The following is a 24,138-nucleotide window of genomic DNA, read 5'->3' on the forward strand; positions in this document are numbered from 1 at the left end:
AACACTTGGGGTTAATTTTCACCGATTGTAGATCGGAAGAATCGCATAATGAGTGCGCGCTTCGCGAAAGAAAGTTTATTGGTTTTTTTCTCTGACGACTGACAAGAAAATGCCCGTTGACATTAATCGATTAACAGAAGGCTGGCTGGAGCTGGAGAGCGATCCAGGTTTGTTGGAATCTTCAAAATAGTATCGTCTTATCTGTCAAATCATCTGTTAACCCCACACAAGGTGGTTTTCTTTTTCTCTTCTGTAGATATTTTCTAACCTAACCTAACCTAAAAATGATTACGTTTAAAAGTTTTGCGTCAAAAGTTTTACGATCGTCTTCGTAAATTTGATTTTTATTTCATCAATTTTCACGTATGTAATTTAGGTTTGTTCACGCTACTTTTGGAGGATTTCGGCGTGAAGGGCGTTCAGGTGGAAGAAATCTACGATCTTCAGAAATCTCTAGAAGGTCCGGTCTATGGATTTATCTTTCTATTTCGTTGGATCGAAGAGCGGCGATCTCGGCGGAAAATTGTGGAACAGGATGAGAGTTTCGTGAAGGATGAGGAAATTGTTAACAATATCTTCTTTGCACAGCAGGTTTGTAACAAGTTTTATATGTCAGATAATGTGTAATATGTGTATTTTGGTTGCGCAAATTTTTAAGCACTTATAACATACAACTACCGCAGGTCGTGCCCAATAGTTGTGCCACTCACGCACTGCTTTCTGTATTGCTAAATTGTCCAAACATCCATCTGGGAACGACTCTGTCTCGACTGAAGATGCACACCTCCGGCATGTGTCCAGAAAACAAAGGTTGGGCGATCGGCAACACACCAGAACTGGCCTGCGCTCACAATTCTCACGCTATGCCGCAAGCAAAGAGACGACAGGACAAGAACACGGGTGTTTCCACCGGCAGATTCACCGGCGAGGCGTTTCATTTTGTAAGTTACGTACCGATTAACGGGAGACTATTTGAATTGGATGGCCTGAAACCATATCCCATGGATCATGGACCTTGGGGAGAACACGAGGAATGGACAGAGCAATTCAGACGCGTTATAACCGATCGTTTGGGAATATCGACGGGCGAGCAGTTGCAGGACATCAGGTTCAATCTGATGGCTGTTGTGCCCGACAGACGTCTCGCTATATCGCACAAGTTAACAATGCTGAAGACCAATAGACAAATAGTTCTGGAAGCTTTGCAACAGCTGGTGAAACTCAAAAGTCATCAGGATGGCAGTAACATGGAGAAAAGCTCGCAGGATTCTGACAAGGATAAGCAGTATGAGAAAAGAAACAAGGAAGAGGAAAATGGATTGCCCGCTAAGACGGAAATTGAAGAATCTACGATTCCAACTATTAACGTTGAAAGAAGCAACGATCCATCTGCGGTTATCGATGAATCGGTATCCGGCATTGCTTCTGGAAAAACCGAACCTAGGTAGAAGTTACATTTTACGTTTTTGCTTTTCTAATAACAGACGACATACATTATTGTTTTAAAACTTCGTTAAGTTTTTTCGTTCTTACGATATAGTTTTATTTTTTTAATTAAAATAGAATGTTACATTTAATTTTTTAGCGGAATGGAAAAAGTGGTGATGTGCGCGCTCGACTACGCCACGCCGCTGCAGATACAAACTTCACCCGCTCACAGCTCATCGAGCACGGACACCTCGTCGGAAATCGGATCGGCCTTTAACTCCCCCACTCAAGGTAACACAAATAAGAAATACAAACTCGAAAACCGTGTTTTGTAATTCGCTCTTTACCGCGATGAGTCGCACAGTCGTTTGGTGGTGCACACTTTTTTATTCTGACAGAATATCAAAGTGTTCGGACACGTCATTCGAATTGACTTGATTTCATCTGATCCCGGCGCGTTGTAACAGATGTAGTAGTGAGAGTCTGAGGAGGGATCTTTTATCTTGCCGATTTCTTTGCACGTTTTTCTTTCTGATGATTCTTGTGTTTGCATTTTCTTCGTTGTGATTTCACGCTCAATTATCTCGTTCGTGGTTGGGTATTTGTTGATTCCGCACGTTTTCACGCTTTCAATGTCGCAAATTCGCAAGTTCGCGTTGAAGGCCGTATGCGGCGGACAAAAGTATTCTGACAGGGAAGCTGTTTTCGGATCGCACGTGTAATACTTGTTGCAATTCGTCTTGTTTGCCATACGCAAGTTCATCGTGCACATCACGACGCTGATGTGTCGTGGCTTCAATCGGTGCGATATTGTCTTGTAATCCTCGATCGTGAGATACTTTCTAGTTCCGATATCGTCGTCTATTCTTATGATGTTGTTGTCAACGTCCAGACTGTCGATCAACAGTTTCAACGTGTTCTCTGTCGAAACGGAGCTGGTTGTTGTCGCGATATTGTCTGTTTCGAGTTTGTTGTTGTCTTCCGTCTCGATTGGTTTGTCGCCTTGCGACTTATTATTATCATCGATGCTCTGTGCGGGATAATTCAGCGACAGATTCTGCTTCTGGTTGTGAGACGCAAATATGGTCACGGTTTGAGTCGGATTTATAATCGTAATATTTTTCACGGGAAACGTCAGAGAAGACGAGATCGCAGTTGACATTTCCTTGTAGACGTGCAGACGATTCATCAACTCGTTCAGCCATTTCTGATGAATGTCTATGATATTTTTATACTTTTGCATAAGTGACAGCGCCATTTGTTCTTGACTGTTCATGTAGTTGTATAAATAATTTTCTTCCTTGTGATACGACACATTCCTCACGTTTTCGTCACCGCGCGTTGTTCCTTCCGATTCCTCGAACTCGATCAAAGGAATCGCGGTAACCGCCTCGGTCGTCGGATCCGAGAAATCGTCGATCACGTAGGATGAGTCGATTGTTTCGGAGAGTCCCGAATTCTCCGTATATCCCGAATATTCATTTGCGTCATATTTCATCACGTTCTCCTCGGTTGCGAGTGTGTCGCACGTCCAGATATCGCCAGGAACCACGCACATTCGCAAGTACGGTTGGAACACCTGAGATCATACGGTAAAGTAGACGGTTGAATTAAGAATATTTTTAGAATTTTTCTTACAAGAGAGAGGATTTATCTCTTTTGTATATTTGTCTGTTCTTTTTTTTTTTTTTACGTCTCACCAAGCCTTTGTTACATCTCGATGGCACCCACACATAGCCGCCGCCCGGTAAATTTACGCAGCTGTAGAAAATCGTGCAGCTCGTGAGATGCGGTTTCTTCGATTCCGGACATGTCGACGAATTTGCCAGAAAGAACAAGTTGAAAAACGCGAAAAAGATCGATGCGAACCACATTTCGTGCCGCAGCAGACTGCGATTCTCACCAATTGCTTCATGAACATTTATGTACTTTTCGCACATTCATACGTGCACGTATTCGTGATACACGGTGATGACGTTCCATTTCGCACCTTTCGCGAAACAGTTATTTGACCCCCGCCTGTTACGCGTGTGGTCAGTCTCTCTTCCTTTTTTTTGTCTGTCAGTCTGTCTCTCTCTCTTTCTTTCTCTCTCTCTCTTTGATCTCGATCTCCGAGCGAACGGAATTTTCCAAAAGTTTGTTCACACGAAATGCGGAGTAAAGTCGATCATTTTTGAGATAGTTCGCGCAATCGCTACGGAGCCGCCAAAGAAGAGAAGATTTAGACAATGTCTTGGTGTCTCCTAGCTTGGGGTTGGAACTCCGGCCAAAACAGCCCTACGTCGACGAAGGACTTCAAGAAGTTCGTGGTGATCAGAGTTGCCGGTGACGAGAAGAACGAGACGGGTCTCAGTGGGTATTAGATTTACGTATTAAATTTGTGTATCGGATTTGTCGTTCACACGTGAATATCGAGACTGTTTTTCTCACGCACAGGTCGTTCTTTGGGAAATATCAACATAAACGGGAAGAGATTAGTTTCCGACAGTGGCCATTTGCACAAAAAGATTTGTTTATCGAGCGAAGTTAGAATTCCTCACGCAAGAGTGAAAACCAGCAACGGTGATACCGTGATTGAGGAGAAAAAAATCGAGAAGATCGACCCGAAGCAATGCTCCAAGTACCCGGAACTCTTCGAACCGCACACGTTCGGGCCTAAAGATCTTCTGGCGCTGCTGAAGAACCTGGAGCACGAGATCAGCGTATGCGAGACTAGTCTAAAGGATGAGAACGACAAGAGAAACAAATACAAGGTTGATCTTACTTGTTACAAAAAATTTATGAAATTTGTTTCTTTTGGAGAGTTTTTTTTATTAACTTATTTTCGTAACGTTAATTGTGTACGCGCACGTAAATGGCCTATCCGTTGAAATGGACACAAATCAATGGGAATCCATTAATATCTCCTGTGGTTGCAATCAATTGCGCGCATCGAGTTACGGAAATTTTGAAAAAAATGTTTCAGATTGACGATTGTCGGAGGACGCACAATTACGACGAGTTTATCTGTACGTTTCTCTCGATGCTCGCGCAACAGGGCAAACTCGCGGAGTTGGTTCAACAACATTTGAAAGCAACGTTAAAGAAGCACACGTCCGTCGCGGTGAACAGAGTTCACAGGTGCACGTTTAAATCGATCTTTCCTAGAATATCGGAATTATTTTTTTTAAATCAAAAATTTGCTCGAATATATTCAATATAATCGTTAAAAGTTCGGGATCTATTTTTATTTTTTCAGGTCATCAAAGAAGTCCGACACTCGTCAGAATTCCTCCCGCAGACGGCGCGGAAGAACAAAATGTAAAAAACGAAAGTAATCCTCAGACGCGTAAGTTTTAAAGCAATGTGTCTCACTCAAGGCACAAAAATAAACTTATTTAGCAATTTGCAAATATTATCACGCGAAGAAAAATCGACATACGCGTACAACACGCATATGGTTTCCATATAAATAAAAAAAGAAATAGCATTACTGTTTCCATTTGGATCAACACTTCATAGTTTTAGCTTGTCAACGTCTTGCGGCTAGTTTTACATACATAGAAAGCAATCGTATAAAGATACTTTGACTTGTACAATTAAATGATGAAAACTTTATGTCTGACAATGTACAAATTAACTTAAAAATTGTATACATATATTTTTTTATATTCTTTGTATAATCACGAGATATATTTATGTGTCCATATTTAATGTTTATCTCGGTTGCTTCATTCACTAGAATTGTCTCTTCTTTTGATCTTATATTTCGTACGAAATATACGTATGACTTATCTCGCAGAGCGCGATGATTTGTGTTCCTTTCTCCTGTGATCGCTTGTGAATTTGAGAGAGAAGGTGTGGCGGAGGGAAGAAAATACAAGCCAGTTTTGTTTTTTTTTTGTCTCAAAAACATTGAAAATATTTATTTTATAGCGGTATTCATATACAAGTACACTACACGTGCAGTTGGATATGTTTCTTAGAATCTAAATACTTACATCTCCGGACAGCCGGAGAAAGGAGAACCGAGCTTTATTATTTATTAGATTGATTTACGAAATTTACGGCTTTTATCTTGCAAACGGATTTTTGTTTGTTTGTTTTTTTTTTTTTTTATCAATCCTAGCCTGAGTCGTTTCGCCGTTTTACAGTACAATAATGATGCATAGGAACTGTAGAACTCGGAGTGACAACGATTTTGCGGGATGCAATGGGAGGTAGGAATAAAGAGACAGGGAGATAGACAAGTGTCGTTCTTTCTCCGGCCAGCGGTTATCCGGCGGTCCTGTTTTTTTCTGTTTTTTGGCAAAAAGGTGCGATATATCGTATTTACAATTTTCTTTTTTTTTCTTTTTTTTTTCTTTTTTATAAACGCGTATCGGCTCTCGCGATCGTCGCGCGTGATCGTTCGAGGCGAGCGAGGCAAAAGTGCGCGAGTAATCGATGTAGATTTGTGTGTACGTGTGTGTGTGTGTGTGTATGTGTGTGTATGTCAAGAATTAAATTCGAAATCATGTCGAGATCGTCGTCGACACGTCAATCGACAATAGAAGATACGATGTATTTTATCATACACAGTTACATCTTCATTTTCTTCTCGCGATTTGATCACTGGCAACTTTCGGCGAGAAGCTCGGCACAATTCCGTTTACAGGCACTCTCGGTTATTCTACAGCGACGCGACTGCGATTTGTTCGCGAAAACTTTCTCCTCGCGAGTTTGAAATTTAGCGACGATTATTGCTGAAGTCCACGAGACTTGAAAAACGAAAAGACAAAATCGATTACGAGCGAAACATATTCACGCTAAAAAAAAAAAAAAGTAAAAAGCAAAAGTGAAAAACAGAACAAGAAAGGCGAGAGATAATACGGACGAGATCGTTTTCGTCACTATGCGACGACGTGCGGAGCGCGCAACAATATTCTCGGGAGGATTCGAAAATCGCCTCGTCGTTTTCAATCGTCGTGATCGATTCCACGAGGCGATTTGGTACGCAATTTAAAAACACCTGTGTCGCATCACCGCGGTCGCTCGCTCTACGTATCACATGTGGCAGGATCGAACGATCAACCGATTGGTCAAGACAGCAATAATAATCAACGAATTTGTCTCATATCTTTTTCTTTCTCGCGATTACTCGTTACTTTTTGTTTCTCATCGTCGTCAGATCGACGATGTATCTTGTCCGTCAAATAAACAAAGAAAAAAAGATCACACTTTGGTTCTGGTTTGCCGTAAAGCGATAACGCGCTATTTCTCGCTTTGATGAGTCTCATTCTCGAGTATCGTCTTCTTTGATGATCAAAAGTACTGTACACGTCTTATTACACCTCGTCTCAGTGATATCGAAAAATACATTAATTTGAAATATATATATGTGTATGCATGTGAATTTGTGTATGTGTATGTGTGTATGTCATGTGTATTTAGTGTTTATATATTTATATATATATATGTCGCAAAGTATAATATATATATATACGCTATATATATATATATATATTACATATATCTATAGGCTCGCTTAATACTTCAATACTCGCTAAATTCTTGTCTTCCGAGAAAAAAAAATTGTGTTTCTTTGTAGCCAATAAACACACGTCCCGTTCACACACATACCAAGCTCGTTAATTAGCATTTCTCGTCCGGCGTATTTGTATAACACAGATTCGTTTTTTTCTTTTTTTTTCTTTTTTTTCATTAAAACATATACATATGTACAAATACAAGAGCGCTGAGTAGAGAACTCGTTTTAACTCGATTTGATAGCAAAAGTACAAAAAAAAGGAAAACAACAGAAGTCGCGTGAGAGAAACGGACGTCGACGACGAAGATTCGGCGCGAGTGTCGAGGGAGAAGCGCGCTCAGCGATCCGAGAGACGGAGGAAGCCGATCCGGAGCCTTCATTGTGAGAAGCAATAAATAAGAAGCGAATTTTTTGGAATGGAGCACCAATAAACCGAATTTCAAAGCGAGATGACGTGAGTGTTGTTCGCTTGCGATAAATGATTTTTTCAAGATTCAATCGTACGAACGTGTACAAAGATCGACATTGAGAATCGACATCGAGAGTCTCTCGGTCTTTTTGGTGAAAATAAATAAAAGGCTCCAGATCGGCGTGGTTCACGTCGCACACGCTGCTTCGCGTGATTGCCACAAAGAAAATGAAAAACAAAAAACAAAAAAAAATGACGACGATGACGAACAGTGACGAAGAAAGGAGAATCCCCTGCTACACAGGCGTAAAGGTTGCAAATATCGTGAATATTTGATGGTAGTGAGATAGCCGGTTGCGCGACCAGTTATCAATCCGTGAATAACTCGCGGCTTACATAACAATTAAACGCTCGATAACGTTCGACTCGTCGCGATACGACCGCCCGAATCGACCGAACTCTCCTAGTTAACGATATTACGGTAATTAATAGAAAGAACAATTATAGTCTAAATTTCCTTACGAGCGTAGTAACTTACAACACTACGGATATCACTTATTAACGCATTGGCTCTTAACTCTCTGCTATCTTTACACGTCGCTTCGGGACTGAAAAGGAGCGGAAAAAAATGCCCTTCAACTCTTCGATCGGTAGTTACTTTGTTTTTTTTATGTTCGAAACAAATTCCGATAAGTGTTCATATTGTTTTTTTTTTTTTTTTTTCACGTTACTTTGCTGTACGCAATAAATTAGAAGTTTTGTTTTTCAACACGGAGAAAAAGATTGTTCACGGATCTACAGATCGAAGGATCAAAGTTTCGCAGGCGAGAGACGCGTAGCGCGAGACGAGTACGTCCTTTCGTGTACATCCTTCGGTCATCGTCGGCTTCAGAACAACTTGTACCGATACGATAGAGCAGATCGGTAGCGCGGTTGAAAATCTCGGCGAAGTTGCAATGATTCGAAATATTTAATAAAATTTTACACCCAATTACAATTGACTGAACTCTCCTAATCAATGTCATAAAGATATGTTAAATTATATACACATATATTATATTAAAATATAAATTAATTATATATATATTTTGTGTGTATATGAACTCTATATATATAATCTGATGTACATACAATCAAATCCTAAAACAAGTTTTTTCGAAGTATAATAAACACGATCAAGATTTAATCTAAACTTCACGTACTTCTAATATGGCTACGTTTAATATTTGAGATATCTCTGAAGATGTGGCGACAACCACCTATCTGCTCGTATCGCATCCGAAACGAAAAGCTCTTCCTCTTTAAATAACTAACGCAATTCTTTCAACAAAATTCCTCGCAAGTGATTTCAAACGCGACACGCTATCAAGCTCCCCTCGCGTTCTCAAGACAACAACAACAACAATGACGACGTCCCGACGACACATCTTCACGTTCTGTTTCCAAGAATTCCGGCGTCAAGCCAAGGAAGAATCGCAGCGTCCTTCACGGTCCGCTGGCAGTCGCGACAGAGCATCCCGTCACCAGACTGTCCGCTGTCGCAGCGGCGACTGCCGGTTGCGCGCGTAACATCGACTCGCGCAGATACGCAACCTCGGATGCCAAACGGTCCAGTTTCAGCTTCATATCGCGACCGCTCTCCGCTATTGTCGGAACCGACGGCCCGGTCCACTCGACGCCCAACGAAATACCGGAATCGCGCTCGTCGCTGGAACCCTCTCCGTTGTCCCAGGGCGGCGACGCTCTCGGTCCGGGCTCCTGTTTGATACCCTGAAGCGCGAGCAACGCGCTCGCCGCGTCTTTGTCGCCGATGCGCGACTTGTGCCTGAGCTTGTGCGGCAGACTGTTGTTCGAAGCCGCGTTGTTCTGGGAGGTGACGACTATCTGCGAACCGGCCTCGTCGCCGCTGCCGGACGACAGCTCGAATGGCGACTGGGCGCGGCGTGCGCGCGACGACAAATTGAGCGCGCTCGTCGTGTCGAGATGATGCATCGCCGGATGATGCGAGTACGGATATTGGAAGCTCTCGGTCTCCGGATATGTAGAGGCGGTGGTCTCGGGTACGTAGAGCTGCGAGGCCGGTGAGCGCGGCGACCGCGCGCCGTTCACCGGCTGGTGTATCACCGAAGTATGCACCGGACTCGGCGTGCGCGCGTACAGAAGCGCGGACGCCGGCAGTTTGGCACGCTTCACGATCGGCTCGGTCGGCATTGCCGCTAGCACGTGCTCCGTGTTGATGATCGTCTCCCCGCAAATGCCGAATTTGTCGCGTATCGCGTCCAGTTGCGCCTTGAGTATGTGATTCTCCTTGCTGAGCTCCATCACGCGCTGCTCGAGCACCATGTCGTTGAAACGACGCTTCTCGCGCGATCGCTTGGCCGCCTCGTTGTTGCGCCGACGACGATCCCAGTAACTATCGTCCTTCTTGTTATCGGGGATGAATTCGCGCTGCTTGCGCTGCGAGAACAACTCCTTGCGAATCTCGAAGTTGGGCTGCAGGTTGTCCGGATGCGTTGTCACCTGCGGTCCGTCGTGATGGTGATGCTGCTGCTGTTGTTGTTGCTGTTGCTGCTGCTGCTGTTGCTGCTGCTGCTGCTGCTGCGCCTGATGGTGATGATGATGGTGCGGCGGCTGCTGAGGCGGCGGCGGTTGTTGCTGCTGCTGCTGCGCCTGGTGCTGATGCTGCTGCTGAATCACAGCCGGCGGTCCACCGTGATGACCGGGATGGGTGAGGGGCACCGTGAGGGGTTTGTGAACGTCGTGAGGTCCGCTATGAGGCGCACCGTGTGCGCCACCGTGCGTCATTGTGTGCGTAGCCGGTACACTGCCGTTCAGACACGCGGTCTCACCATTGATGGGCGATCCACTCTGGCGATGGACGACGAACTCTGCCACCATACTTTGTCTTCTTAATACATCTGAAACAAAGCAAAAATGGGGACACACATTAGTTGGTCATCAAGTCGAACGCTCGGGTTAATTGACGAAGAGCGAGCAATTTTATCTCTTATGCGAGTGTCGCAATAATGAAGTAGAGTAACGGAGCGATTTGATGTTAAAAAAAAAGTCAAATACTGAATAATCTTTCTCAATAATCTTTCTCGTAAATTACTTAAGAGACAATTGGAAAATTACTTTTTTTTGGCAAACTTGTCGTTTCACGAGAACTCGTTGCGCGCGATCGGATAGTTTTTACAAGCGCATTTTTTTTAATTTACGACGGGGAAAACTCCGATTTATATGCTTCATCCGTATTTTTTGTCGATCGTGAAATCGTAATCATCGGTACAAGTACGGGTTCTAAATTACTCTCTCGCGACGGAATAAGCCGAAGATAAAGAATTCTCAGACGTGCTCGCACTGCCAAACGAACGTTTCTCTCTCCGAAGTTGCAAAATAGCCTTGAGTAAGGTCGCGGCTCGTCAAGGTTAAAAGTGTCAATGAACTTAGCGAAGGTGCCTTTCTATTAAAAAAAAAAAAAAAAAAAAATCCGTAGTTTTGCCAATTTTTACTCGACACAACGAAATTTCATTAGTTTTAAACCTCTTCGTCACCCCGTTATTTGTCAAAGAAGAACGCGAAAAAATATAAGCTCATAGAAGTGACGAGGATCGATCAATGGGACCAATCAAGCGACTCTCGGATTTTTATTGACGACGATAAACATGACGTAAGATCGTAATAATTGAAGACCCTGTCGTGTTGGCGATTATTGATCTGCGATTAAGTGCCTCGCCGGATGCGAGCAAACGCCGTTTCCGCGGAGAGAGAGAGAGAGTGTTTAATTTTAACTCACGATCGAGGATGAAAATACCTTCGCGCGCGCGTCGCGCTTCGCCTTCGCGTGTTACGTATGTAAAAGCTTTAATCCGAGCGCACACGCGGCGGTTACGCAAACGCGCACGTGCGTTCGCCGCGCCGTTCCACGTGTTCCGGATCGTCTCGGAGAAAAAGACAGATAGATAGAAAGAGAGAGAGAAAGAGAGGATGAAGAAGAGACTTGTGTTAAACTTGGGATGTGACTATACGTAAATATATAAATTACACTTCCTTAAAGATGCACGTGCGAGCGAGATATCTCCTCTTTTTTTCTTCTTCTTCTTTCAAATCATCGGAAAATCACACTTGAGGAAATAAGATAATCGGGGTCACATCCGTCCATGCGTGGCCTACATAAGAAATCCGCTTCTAGAAAACGCGATAAGAGAGACCGTTACATAAATCGACGCGATCATTTTACACACGCGGGAATATTTTAACAACAACGCGCCGTGTCAATCGCGTTGCTTTATCGGCGCTTTATACCGCCCGCGATAATCTCGCGCGGACTCTATTTCGTAAAAGTTGCACGTTTCGTGACGACTAACGTGGCGCCCATAAATCGCTCGCGTGTATCAATTCTCCCCTTCTCCCTCTCTCTCTCTCTCTCTTTCTAAATTGCTTCTAACGAGAGATATGAACCGCGCGGAAATAAATATTTTCACGCAGTAAAAGATATCTCCGATATAAAATTTAGACTTTAGACTCTAGTTGTGTTCTATCAATTTTTTCTTTTTAATATCGCTGTGTTGCTTCCGCACTCTGTTTTTTTTTTTTCGCTGCTCGATCTGCGTTACCCGTTTTTCGCGAAAATATTTCGGAAATTTTATTCACAAACATTGCTTTTTGTTTTACATCACGTATTTTTTGTGTACTTAGATTGTTTTGCTTTGACGTTACACATCGGAATGGACACACAACAGCGTGAGAAATGAATTGTCAGCGAGGCGGCATCCGTATTATGCAATCATCGATAACCTTTAACTCACGAGTAATAGAACAGGATAAGGAAGAGACGTTCATTACGTAAGCCGCATAAGTGGCGCGTATATTTTCGAACACGTGTGTCCGTACGTCGATGATGAAGTTCGTTGTCCGTTCTTCGTCGCGCGCCCGCGCGCGCATCTGTCGGATATTACACGTCGTGCGTGAATTTTGTTCGAATCACGTGCTCGACGGACGCGCTTCGAAACGTGCTTCGACGACCTCGTCGTCGTCGTCGTCGTCGTCGTCGTCGTCGACGTCGTCGCGCGAGATTAGCTTCAGAGGCTTCGGTTGCCGTCCCTTCTTTATTTATCAGGTAATCGCGAAATGCGCGAGAGAGCTCATTCTTGCGTCTGCGTACCACGCGCACGTGTTTTGTTATTGCTTGAGAGAGCGGTAAAACTAATCGAGAGAACACGCGGTGTCGAGTTCTCTCCTCGCGAGAAGTACTGCGAATCGTGCGCGTCGAAATGTCATCGTTGCGAAAAGCCGAAAAATAAGACTTTCGAGAAGAGGAGATTACCCCGAGAAGAAGAAGTTGGCGGGAGATACAACACATACGTGAGATCTCAAGGATTCTAATATGGAAATTGAACGACTCACGCCGCGTGACACACCGCAACGTGCTCGTTATTTAATCCGATGTTGCGTAACCTACACCCATGTCACATTTGTTTTTCAGAAGTTTCGAGAATGAATCATTAATTCCACGTCAGTTCGATTGAACGATCCGTTTTATTGAGATACGCGGAAGATTTGAACAGCGCTAACGTAAGACGCACAAAAGCGCGTGACGAAAATAAAATTATAATTAAAAAAGATTATAATAAAATTTAAACAAAATAAAAGAGTGCACGAAAAGTATAAAAATACAAAAATAAAAAGTACCCACAATCGAGTGTGAAACGATCTCGTCGATTTGTAAGTTCTTGGCATTGCTGCTCGCAATGGCCAGTACTAGGCTCGTGGGATCTCGTCGATGAACGACGCCGAGTTAGAAAGACGCAAAAGTGTTGACGCATTATCGCTCGACCGGTTTTTGAAAGTCGGTTTGTTTGTCCCGGATATATGTATATCGAGTGTACATGTATATTTTAAAATGTACGTATATATGTAGAATAAAAACGAACGACACGGGCGACGAATTAACAAGACGCACGCCGAAATTGAGCAATCTCTTGAAATTTCAGTCGTCCAATTACGTATGACAGTTTCGCGTGACTCACATTATCGAGTGCCGATTTTGTTTTTTTCGCGTCGCACGGAAGCCGCCCACATGCGAATCGAATACGAGGAAAAACTTGAACTCGTCTTGACACCCCGCTCATGACACACACGTAATCATTTGCTTACTTAATGATAATTAAGGCCAAACTCCGAAAAAAATCGTAAACGTGGAATTATTTTGATTGTATAAAATGTAAAAACAAAACGTCGAGGGAAAAAAAAAACATCGTCCACGAGTTTTTACAAAGAGATAAAAGTAACACGTACGTACGTAGCTAAAAATATTTCTCATTATATGCGTGTGGTGAATATATACGATTCGCTCGCTGATATCGTAATTTTGTGTAACTCCCCGTGGACGCGATCCAACGTGACTTCCGCCCACGGGAGAGAAATTAGCCTTTACTCGCTTCTGCGTATCACGGGATGAGCGCGAAATTATTTTCGGTAACTTCGTGAATCCTCTCTTTTAAATCGAACGCAGTTTATTCGGAAAATTGTCGATTTTGCGCTACGCAATAGGCTCGAATTTTTGCACGAACGCGCTGCGCCATTATTTTATATTTGCATTTGGCGACTTAATTACGAGCGTAAACAACTTTGTTGTGTTTCCGTTGACGTCGACAGTTACCATAATTTCTAAATACGCAATATAATTCCACGCGCGAATCGCGTAAACAAGTCGATCGTGCTCGCGGCAACGCTCGCCGCGTCGTCATATATAACGCGTACGGAAACGTCGTGTGACGCGGAGAGATCTACGTGTTAACGCGCGTGGGGAAATCACATTCCCGTTCCTTCCGCTACGACGGTGTCCGGCGAACGATTCGCGAATTCGCGATGGAGAGGAGCCCGGAAATTTTCCCCGCTCTCTTCAAGATACTCCTCTCCCCCCTCTCTCTCTTTCTCTTTCCCTCTCTCTCATAATTTGTATTCAACGATCGCGCCGTCTTATTGCGTGATTATTACATCATACACGTCACTCCGCGCCAGCGGAAATGTCTGCAATCGACAGATAAAAACACAAAACGGACGACATAAATATACTAGTTATCTCCTATCTGAGAAAAAAAAACTTTCCTTCTTATAAAAAATACTTTTGACGTCTTTTTTTATTTTTATTAAATATGCGCGTTTGCTAATAAAAAAAAAAAAAAAAGATGATAAACGCGCAAATATTATTATTCCGTCGTAAATCCGTCAATTTTATTATTTTCTCGCACACACAACGATCGCGCGATCGCATATAAACTTCGCGATATATCAGGAAAAACTTGTGCATACGAAAAATACGCGTTTATGCAAATGCGCAAAGAATAGGAAAAAAAATGCGTACTTGAAAAAAAAACCCATGTTCAAAAATCACTTTTAAAATAAAATGACAGTGACTTGAATGAGCAACGTCATTGTGACGTCATTTAATTAATAAAGATACGTTTTTTGTGAAAATAAATGCCTATTTAATTCTCAACCGTGCTTAAATTATAAAAGAGTACAAGTGAAAAAAAAAACATTACGCAATCTCGATTGAGCGCGCGACCACGAATTTATTTCGCGCTAATAAACGCTGTTTGAATTTTTTCGTCTGATTTCAATCTTGTTTCTGCGTCTCTCAAGGCAATAGAAGACATAAAATAGATGCGTGATACACGCACGTAGCGAGAAACGATTTCACAAAATGACTTCGAGCGAATTTTCATACTGTTGTACACGTCAGAGGCGTCAGCGGGAACAACAAATCGCAAGACTGAATCACGAAGTACATCGGGAGGTACACGTTTTTCCGCGATCTCGTCGTTTCACCGAATCATTGCGTGTACCGGCCACGTGTGTACACAGTCGATTACACCCACGAAGATTTTGTGCCGAAACGTCACGATCTGATTGCGTAACCGAATACGCATCTGTATACTCTTGCGTCTCTCGATTTTCTAACAAAATGCAACGCGGTTCGTTCAATGAAGATGTCATTAATCATTTAGAAAGCTAGCAAAGCTCACCGAGAAAAAGCTTTTGGCATTTGCAAACTCGCGTATTTGAGAAACGCGATATATATATATATTGCGATGCGATATGTGTAGCGCGATGACTTGGCTTGATATAATTTAATGGTGAGCTCATTGAAACGCGGTGTTGTTCGCGTCGACTTTTCAAGACGCAAGCCGATGTTTTTTTTTGTTTTTTTTTGTTTTTTTTTTTTATATTAAATTTATGCGTGTTTTTTTCCTGATACACGCTTGTTAAATTATAATATCATTTTTTAATTGAGTCGGTTATATATATATCATTTCTGAGAGTGACAACAAAACGCAATGACGTGTTTAGTTTTTTTTTCTTATCTATAAATAATGTGTTATCATCTTGATTTCGATCGTAATAGCTCTCAAAAGTGAAGAGTCATCAGTTTGCTGCGAAATACAACGAGAGGCGGTTTTGTTCGGACAATTATAACACGTCGTCACGGTGGGGATTCTATTTAGAAGCAAGAAACGCTATTATTATCTATTTCTTTGGTCGCTATTGTTGTGATCGTAAATTGCAAATATCGTAAACGAGGAAAAACAAACGCGGCCAACTGCGTGTCGCGTATTCGCAATTCTACGCGTCTGCATTATCAATCTCGTCGTAATTATCAATCATTATATCCGGGAAAATTTCCTTCTTCTTCTTCCATTTTTTTTTTTTTTTGATGCCACCTATTTTTCAGAAACGCGATGTAAAATATAGACAGATAAATAAAATGACGTAAGAGAGAGAGAGAGAAAACTAGAAAAAGAAATGAGAGATAGAGCGCATGTCGCGTGGAGCACGTGTTCTCTCCGCTGTGCGTTGTTGCGCAACGCACAGAACGCGGCTCGCACGTGGCCTGCTGCATGCACGCGTCGTTCTCATTTGCGACTCGATGCGACTCGGATTCTTTCCCGGAACACACGCTCGGCTATGCGGGAAGTTCTCTCTCGAGATTATTAAACGCGCACGCTGCGTAGCGCGAAAACACGTGCGACGCGACGCGCGCGTTTCGTCGAACGCACGTTTTATATACGCTTTCTGCGCGCGCAGAAAAACGTGTTCCTCTCTTAAATGATGATAATGATGATCACCTCAAGCGTTTCGAGGAAAACTGTCACAGGTTTTTTGTGCTCTTCTCAAAAATGCGTCTAATTTTTTTTTTTCATTGTCGCGTCGCGTATTTACGAAAACATGTCACACAATGACGTAAGTTTCCGAATAATAAAGCGCACAGCTGGTTTTACAGTCGAAAAAGTTGATCACATTATTATAAACACTTCTTGAAAAACGGCGTTTTAGAAAAAAATTAAAAGTGAAAAACAATTTTTTTCTTCGCGATTTCAAAAACTTTATTATTCTTATTAATATGTTATTTATCACCAAAAAAAAACTTAATCCTCTTAATTTACATACTATCGTTTTTTTTTGTTTAACTTAACGTGTCGTGTTTACGACAATATAGCACTCTCGCTTCCGCGAGACGCAAACAACGTTATCGCGATTTTTGTATAAACGAAACACACTTACGAAACGTACCGAGAGATTTATCGTCGTTTGAAGTACAAAGTGATTAGAACGACGCGCAACTGTTTAAGAGCGATGAGTAATAATGAGCGTGATATCATGGTGTATCTCGATTAAGTCATCCGTTGACCTGATGCCAGGCGTTCGTTCTTTTTTTTTCTTCTTCCCGCACGTTCGAGGAAGAAGCAATCGTCTTTAGTGTCGCGTACGCGACTCACTCTCTCTCCTTGCAGCTCTTCCCGGAAATTTATTTACATTACTTCTCTTCCCGCGCTGCTCGCTTCCGGAAATCCGCGCGTGACGGAAATCTAAAATTACTCAAATTAGAGAAGAGGAAAGAGAGAGAGAGAGAAACAAACACGCGGAGGCGTGTTAGAGCTCGAGAAATAATTTGAAGACGATCAGCCAGTGCATTGCGCGACGGGCACGAGAGAGATAAACGAAATAAATTCGAGACGTATACGCTTCTCTCGTCTGCGCCATACATTGAATTAATAAATAAATTCGACGCATTTGTCGACGTGGCAAACTTGGAACGCGATCATGGACGAGTATTATTATCCGCGGAATGCCGCGTTTGAGAAAAACCGCTGAATAGGATGCGCACGACCGCCCGAAAATAGAGTACGAGTACGTCGAACTTGTGTATGAAAGAGAGAGAAAGAGAAAGAGAGAGAGAGAAAAGAGCGCTCCCGCGCAAATACACATAAAGGCGTGTGCACAATGCCGCGGGATCGCGCGCCGGCCTCCTCTTCATCGGTCGACCGCACACTCGATACACGTAACTCCACCTCGCCCGTCCCCGTGCGCGCGATGTTACTGTGGTCAGTGCTCACGTAACACGACGAGCACTGATACCGTTATCGGCCTCCTCGTCGAGATATTTCGCGAACCGGCCGGGTCTCCGGATTTCGTTTCCCGTATTACGCAATTTTCCGATAACGCGCGAGCAAAAAAAAAAGCAAACGAAAATTTACGTCGCGCGACGAAATTCATCCGCCGCCGCGCGATTTTCTTTCTCGACAACGGACGAGATCAAACGGAATCGAAGACACTTTCCTCGTGTTCCGTAAAAAAACAAAAAAACAAAAAAAACAAAAAAAATTGTAACGCGAGAGATTTGATTTTCAGTTTGATTCGAGACACCCGATGTATAATTGTATTATAGTCGCGTTACAAGAGAGGCACGCTTTGTCGTTACATAATCCGTGCGTCACGCGGCGCGCGGCCGGCTTGATACGATTCAGAGTGGAGTCTCGCGGAGAGAGGAGAAGTCGGAGGAAAGCAGAAACCGAGACCGAATTATACGAGACGCGCATACGTATGTGCATTTTAGATCACATTTTAAAGAGCAGATACATCATTGCCCAAGTTCCGAAGAAGAGTCGCCGCTGAATCTCACTTTACGACCGTTTCCAAGACGCGTTTTTCATTACAAATGTTTTTTTTTTTCCTATTTGTTTGAATAGTAAAAGAGTCGCACGTCGAAGATTATTAATGGCGTCTGGCGAACATTTATATTCAAATTTTGTTTTTTCGGTTTTATCGAAAACTGAAAACACGCGCAAAAAGTTCATAATAGAGAAATCACCATGTGATCGGCGACACGACGAGAAAAAAAAATAAAAAAAACGCGCGCTCGTTCGCTCTCGTTACGCTCTCGCGATCACGAGGATGTTTACCGAGTCGGCGGACGCGTTTCGATCGCCGCACGTTTCGATGCGTTTGCGATCCACGTGAGATTTGCCGACCGCGTTTGTACGTTACGGAGAATCAGTCTTCTCTTGTGTGACACGTGACAACGAGCGCGCACACATATACACAAAAGCGCTCATCGTTACATAATGAGCGAGACGCATCATCGCCACATCACCGACGCTCCCGGTGTTGGTTCGAAAAATCACCAAGGAAGATTTTCATATATAGAACACATTTGTAATGCATCGCTGTGTTGATCTTTTTTTTTCTGCGGAAAAAAAATGCGGAATTCAAATTCCGAATGATTTCCCGAGCGAACTTATCAACTTGACGATAACGAAATAGCGATATAATAATGTGAGCGAAAAAGACACAAATACAAAGATAAATCAATGTAATAAGATCTTTAACAATTAATTAACACGGCAATCGTAATATTATATTATGTAAAGTTGATGTGTTATGTCGCGCATATATATGTTATATCAAATATTGCGTAAACGCGGCATAAATGTGTGCAATCTCCAATTCTCGATAATCAACAAAACATCGTTACGAGCGAACGCGTTCGCTGTGTGATATAATTAACGTAATAATGAATTCTAGGTCACACGTTCTTGGGGGTCCAGCGGGTAATTGTGAAAGTGGCTTAAGAAATAACGTCGATGCGTGATGCAACTGTTAGCACATAGCGCACAAACGCTCGCGCAATTCGCGCGCGGCGAAGTCTTGTTGCGTTGTGTGCGGTGGCCGTCCCATCTCGTCCCGGGAGGGCCACGTGACCGCAACACGTGCACAGGCCTGTTATGTTAGACCGTTCACCTTCGTTGCATAATGCGAGCGGGGAAAAGGTCACGCCGCGCCGTGAACAACGGAGTCTCTGATATTTGCTAATATGATCGATAAACCGCGCATTGCCGCGGCCGCCAATCGCGATCGTCGCGGAATTCGGTCGCGGCGCGGAGAGAAGCGGAGAATTAACGCGCACGCTTACCGTGACGCAATCTCCCTCCTCGATGTCTCTTTCCGTAAGTTATCATCGTCATTTCGTATTCCGCTCGAAACGGGAATTTTAAAGCGGATCGAAATAAAAGCTCTTCGATTTCGCGTAGAAAAAGGATGGGGGGGGGGAAGAGAGAGAGTTAGAAAGAGAGAAAGAAAAAAAACACAAGACGCGAGATTTAAAATTCTGCGCTCAAGAGTTGTCACGAAAGTCGATATCATTTAAATAAGAAATGCAGCGGTACAAACACAAAGATGTGCTGTTCTCTCCGTCTCTCTCTATCTCTTTCTCTCTCTCTCTCTCTCTTAGTCACACGCTCACTCATTCTCTTTGTACTGCAGTGATCGATGAACGGCCGATGACGCAACGTATAATCCACAATGTCCGAGATACGACGACACGTATGTGCCTAGATATTCGCCGGTATATATGCTGACACGCATACACACAAAGATGAGAGAGAACCGTAACGAGCAGTAGCTCCGCACTTTGCGATCGCAGCGCAACACCTGCACGTCGACGACGACGACGACGACGACGACGACGACAACGTGCATTTCCGCGCGCGTCGCAGATACCGCTAATCTTTCTTTCTCTGTCGCGACCGACATTATTACACACCCTCCTCCGTTGAATATAATATCCAACGAGAGATAACGCGAATCTCCCGTTCGCGGAAACTTTGGCACGCAATTAAGAACGTAGTCGAGTGCCAAGAAATTCTTTCCTCTCTCTGTTTCGATCGCGATTTGTTCCACTCTTATCGCAATTTTCATTATCTCTGCGAAGAGTCTCAATAATCTGCCCATCATATATATATATATATTTTAACGCGCTTGATTGTATAATTATTTATCTATCTATCGATTCAATCGCGTTCGCGGTTCGTCAATTGTTTACGCGATTTTTGCTAATCGACGGTCATCTTTTTGTTTTCCGGCTGATTTGTTTAATATTTTTTTTTTTTTGACTCGAATTTTTCGATTTTCCGTAACAGATCGATCACAAATCAACTTCTGAGAGAGAAACGTTTGCATGTGCGTGCCCTTCGGCCAAGTCCGTGAAGTTTATTGTGCGGATGGCGCTACGAGGTTGAGAGAGTTGAAGTAAATTAGGCCGTGGCCCACTTTGATAGAGAGCCATAGTGTGGCAGTGGCACGCGGTGCAAGGTGGAAGGAGATTGATGACGAGAAAAAGAGGGAGTTCGCGAACTCGATTTAAACGAGAGAGAGAGAGAAAGAGGGGAAGAGTTCCCGTTTCACGTAGATTAATCGATAGATCGCTCCACGTGGCGAAATTGCGAGATTCGTTTCTAAACTACCGTCGCTGTTGCTTTTTCAATTTAATTTGATTAATTAAATACGGTTAGAATTGCTAATCTTCGATTTTAAATTGTAATTAATTTAAATTACGAAGACGCGATAGGCGATAGGAAACTCGATATCGAGAGTGTATCGATCTTTCTCGCTTAACCGCGCGCGCGCACGAACAAAGTCGAAAGGACAAAAATAAAACGCGCGACCTTGATCCTTGATCGCGATGCTTTTCGCAAAATTCATTGCTGAGAAGATCGTAACGCACCGTAAATGCATTTTGTCGCCGTTCGCACATCGCAGAAACCGTTCGGCGCGAATTTTTCTTCCCCTTCTCCTCTCTTCCAATCCGAAAAAGAAATGTTACGTATCATTTTCTCTCTCTCTTTCTCTCTCTCTCTCTCTCTCTCTCTTTCTCTGAGTCAAATCGGTTACACAATGATGCAACGAGCATCGATTTTCGCAAGACGAAACAGGCACGAACACTACGTGTGTTTTATCCCCGTAGCCGATCTCGCGCGTGACGTCATCGGCCGTCACGTATTAATTACATTTCTCGAAACCGCGCGTACCTTTATCTTGCACCCGTGTTATTCGAGAGTCCGTGATTCAGCTGTGAATCGACAACGCTCGTCCCGATAAGATATGCACCGGGGACAATGGATGCACATCGGGGATCATCACGCTCGTGAATATATCGCTGTGACATTGCGTCATCCGCGCGGATTATCGATCGGCGATTTCGAAATCGAGCAAACGTGACGCGTGCATTTTCTTTTTTCTTTTTTTTTTTTTCGCGCATTTCGCAACGCAATACATTAGTAGATTCCTTGGATAGCGACACGTCACTGTGCATTGTGTCGAAAATTTTCAAAATTCTTGGCACCGAGTTACATATATTATTCCGCAAAATCGTCAAACAACGTCTCTCTGAAGATATTTATAAGTTGCCTTTCTAATAAAAATCCTGCGATCAGGAAATCAGAAGTCTAATAATAAAAAAAAAAAACCCAATACAAAGATTGCAAAAAACAAACGTACACTTTATCAAGCGTTCGAAAACATATGCAAATTACGACAAAAAGTCTATTCAAGTTTTTTTTTTTAAGTACTCGAGTGTGATGTTTACGATCTCTGCGATCTGGAGCTTCAACGCGGAGTTTCTCGCGAGAGAGCTGTCAAGCTTAGCTGCACGTCGCTCTCGTGTTTCACCTGCCAGAACCACGTGCTCTTCTATCGCAAATCAAATTCAGGTCGAACGCGACGCGACACAGGGCGGTTAGATATTTCAAAACAATTTTACCGCGTTTTCTCCAAGTCTCGAAGAAGTTTTCCCGTCGGGCAAACAACAATTCTCAACGAGTTAATTAAAACTCCTTGTCGGTCAATGTATTTTTTTCTTTCTCTTTTAAACGTAAACTGACAGTTCTCACGAAGAATTCGCTACGCGAACCCGCGCGTTGACGTCCGAGATAAATCACCGTCAATCCTCTGCGGAAACGGAGTACTCACCAATCTTGAAAGTTTCCGTGGATCCGAAGCGCAAGTAGGAGCAGCAATCCACCTTGCTGATCCACTCGACGAAGGAACGGCGGAACGTGCGAGTTTACTCAAAATTGTAACGCTACGTTCCGTTCATCGAACCTCCCCGCCGCACGACTGTCACGGCGATATAACAGTCGTCCCGGTAACACGAATCTCGGAACTGACTCGACACGAGATGCGCGCGTACAATATATCACCGGCACACTCCGACGAAAGTACTCAGTAGACACTCCGAGAAAAAAAAAAGACTCCTCAACTAGAGGCTCGGCCACTTCGTCAGAAGAAGTGAACTTGAACTCCGTTTGTAATTTCCCGACTCTCTCCCCCGATAGACGTTGTCGTACTGTATGCGTCGATGCACTGCGTGAGACTACCGACGTACGCGCATATACGAACGGTATATATGTTAAAAGCGCGCGCGTGCGCGCGTGTGTGTATGTATATTGTATATGCGAGTTCCTGCGCGCGTCAAAGAACGAGGAGAACCACCACGTCCGCTCACTACGACGCCGACTTGTCGACTGACCGCGCGCCGCGCGATACTCTAACGACGACTGTCGTGCCGCTGTCTTGGCCTCAATATCGTCCGGCTTCGTCGGGCCGAGGAGGAGCGCCGAGAGCGCATGAGCGCACGAACGCGCGTGTGCGCGCCGCTTCACGCACGACGCGTGTGTTGGAGCGGAGATCGCCGCGGGTGGGGGAAGTTTATGTCGGGTTTATACTCGGTTTATGTGGTTATCCCTCCCCACCCATTACCGCCGCGCGCTACCACCAGGACAGAGGATTCAGAAACGAGCTCTGCGTCAGAGAGAACTGTCGTTCCCCCCACCGTGTTCTGTCGTAGTGTTCGTTCGTTCGTTTTCTCCCCACTCGTCTCGCGACTGCAGACGGAATGCACTGCGTCGTCACTCGGAGCGGACGAACGGCGGAACGGTGCGATTAGATTGCGTCGTGCGTGCGTTCGCGACGCAACTGGAGGTTACGCTTCTTCCACGTAAGTGACACCATAGCTCGATGGTGCGCGTACGGCGTAACGGAAGTGACAGTAGAACTTTGGAGCGAGCAGATGCGAATCGATTAGAATGAATGAATTTTGATTTCTAATCTAACATCGTTCTCAAAACGATGCTCGAAACATGCGGTTTGATCAATTCGCACACTCCGCTAAGTTCCGCTGCTTATCTATGTTTCGTTAAAATCGGTTTTACCGAGAACGTAATAATTGAGAACAGAGGCGGATGTCCTAAGAAAATCGGAGCGGACGAAAAATGTCGAACAACTCGAATTAAAAAAAAAAAAAAAAAAAAAAAAAAAAAAAAAAAAAAAAAAAATACAACCGATTATTTTCGATAAACAACTCAGACTGCTATCAATGTTTGTGTTTGTATTTTTTCCCATAGCTCCATTTTCTTTTTTTTGGTTTAGAAAAATTGGATGCCGAATTGAGTAAATTAGACGCCAGATTAAAAAGTTTTATTTTACTTCGAGCGTCAATTATACAGTTTTTAACTATTTATAGTTACAGGCCGATATACAGCCATTATAATTCTTGGTTCTTACGCACGCGTTACGTCGTTATGATAATGTATGCTTCCGCGCACGTTGTTTGTCCCAATCACATAAATAACTTTAACGCGTGATATAACGCATCGTTTATTGAGGAAAGAAT

General features: G+C 43.5%; 3 protein-coding genes across 3 annotated transcripts; 1 reads left to right on the forward strand and 2 right to left on the reverse strand.

Moving 5' to 3' along the window:
* The first annotated feature begins 17 nt into the window (after nt 1-17).
* LOC109856474 (ubiquitin carboxyl-terminal hydrolase calypso) lies at nt 18-6,245 on the forward strand. The gene is made up of 8 exons (XM_020431793.1): nt 18-167; nt 377-591; nt 684-1,444; nt 1,586-1,719; nt 3,676-3,780; nt 3,865-4,181; nt 4,394-4,548; nt 4,667-6,245. The coding sequence occupies exons 1-8, from the start codon at nt 110-112 to the stop codon at nt 4,743-4,745; spliced, it is 1,824 nt and encodes a 607-aa protein (XP_020287382.1). The 5' UTR covers nt 18-109; the 3' UTR covers nt 4,746-6,245.
* LOC109856475 lies at nt 1,729-3,661 on the reverse strand. Its single transcript, XM_020431794.1, has 2 exons — nt 3,129-3,661; nt 1,729-3,007 (listed from the first exon to the last, which is right to left on the reverse strand). The coding sequence occupies exons 1-2, from the start codon at nt 3,366-3,368 to the stop codon at nt 1,772-1,774; spliced, it is 1,476 nt and encodes a 491-aa protein (XP_020287383.1). The 5' UTR covers nt 3,369-3,661; the 3' UTR covers nt 1,729-1,771.
* Nucleotides 6,246-7,090: 845 nt separating the features above from the next.
* Nucleotides 7,091-23,051, reverse strand: LOC109856476 (forkhead box protein P1-like). The gene is made up of 2 exons (XM_020431795.1): nt 22,437-23,051; nt 7,091-10,264 (listed from the first exon to the last, which is right to left on the reverse strand). The coding sequence occupies exon 2, from the start codon at nt 10,242-10,244 to the stop codon at nt 8,832-8,834; it is 1,413 nt and encodes a 470-aa protein (XP_020287384.1). The 5' UTR covers nt 10,245-10,264; nt 22,437-23,051; the 3' UTR covers nt 7,091-8,831.
* Between the last annotated feature and the right edge of the window lie 1,087 nt (nt 23,052-24,138).

Source organism: Pseudomyrmex gracilis, unplaced genomic scaffold (genome assembly GCF_002006095.1).
Source record: "Pseudomyrmex gracilis isolate BER0280 unplaced genomic scaffold, ASM200609v1 scaffold_119, whole genome shotgun sequence".
Classification (NCBI taxonomy): domain Eukaryota; kingdom Metazoa; phylum Arthropoda; class Insecta; order Hymenoptera; family Formicidae; genus Pseudomyrmex; species Pseudomyrmex gracilis.

Bases quoted from the DNA above. Each gene is read 5' to 3' on its own strand.
- LOC109856474 (XM_020431793.1), top strand. From the start codon at position 110: ATGCCCGTTGACATTAATCGATTAACAGAAGGCTGGCTGGAGCTGGAG. The intron at 592-683 runs GTTTGTAACAAG...CAACTACCGCAG, and splicing joins ATATCTTCTTTGCACAGCAG to GTCGTGCCCAATAGTTGTGC. The intron at 4,549-4,666 runs GTGCACGTTTAA...TTATTTTTTCAG, and splicing joins GCGGTGAACAGAGTTCACAG to GTCATCAAAGAAGTCCGACA.
- LOC109856475 (XM_020431794.1), bottom strand. From the start codon at position 3,368: ATGTGCGAAAAGTACATAAATGTTCATGAAGCAATTGGTGAGAATCGC. The intron at 3,008-3,128 runs GTGAGACGTAAA...GTATGATCTCAG, and splicing joins CGAGATGTAACAAAGGCTTG to GTGTTCCAACCGTACTTGCG.
- LOC109856476 (XM_020431795.1), bottom strand. From the start codon at position 10,244: ATGGTGGCAGAGTTCGTCGTCCATCGCCAGAGTGGATCGCCCATCAAT.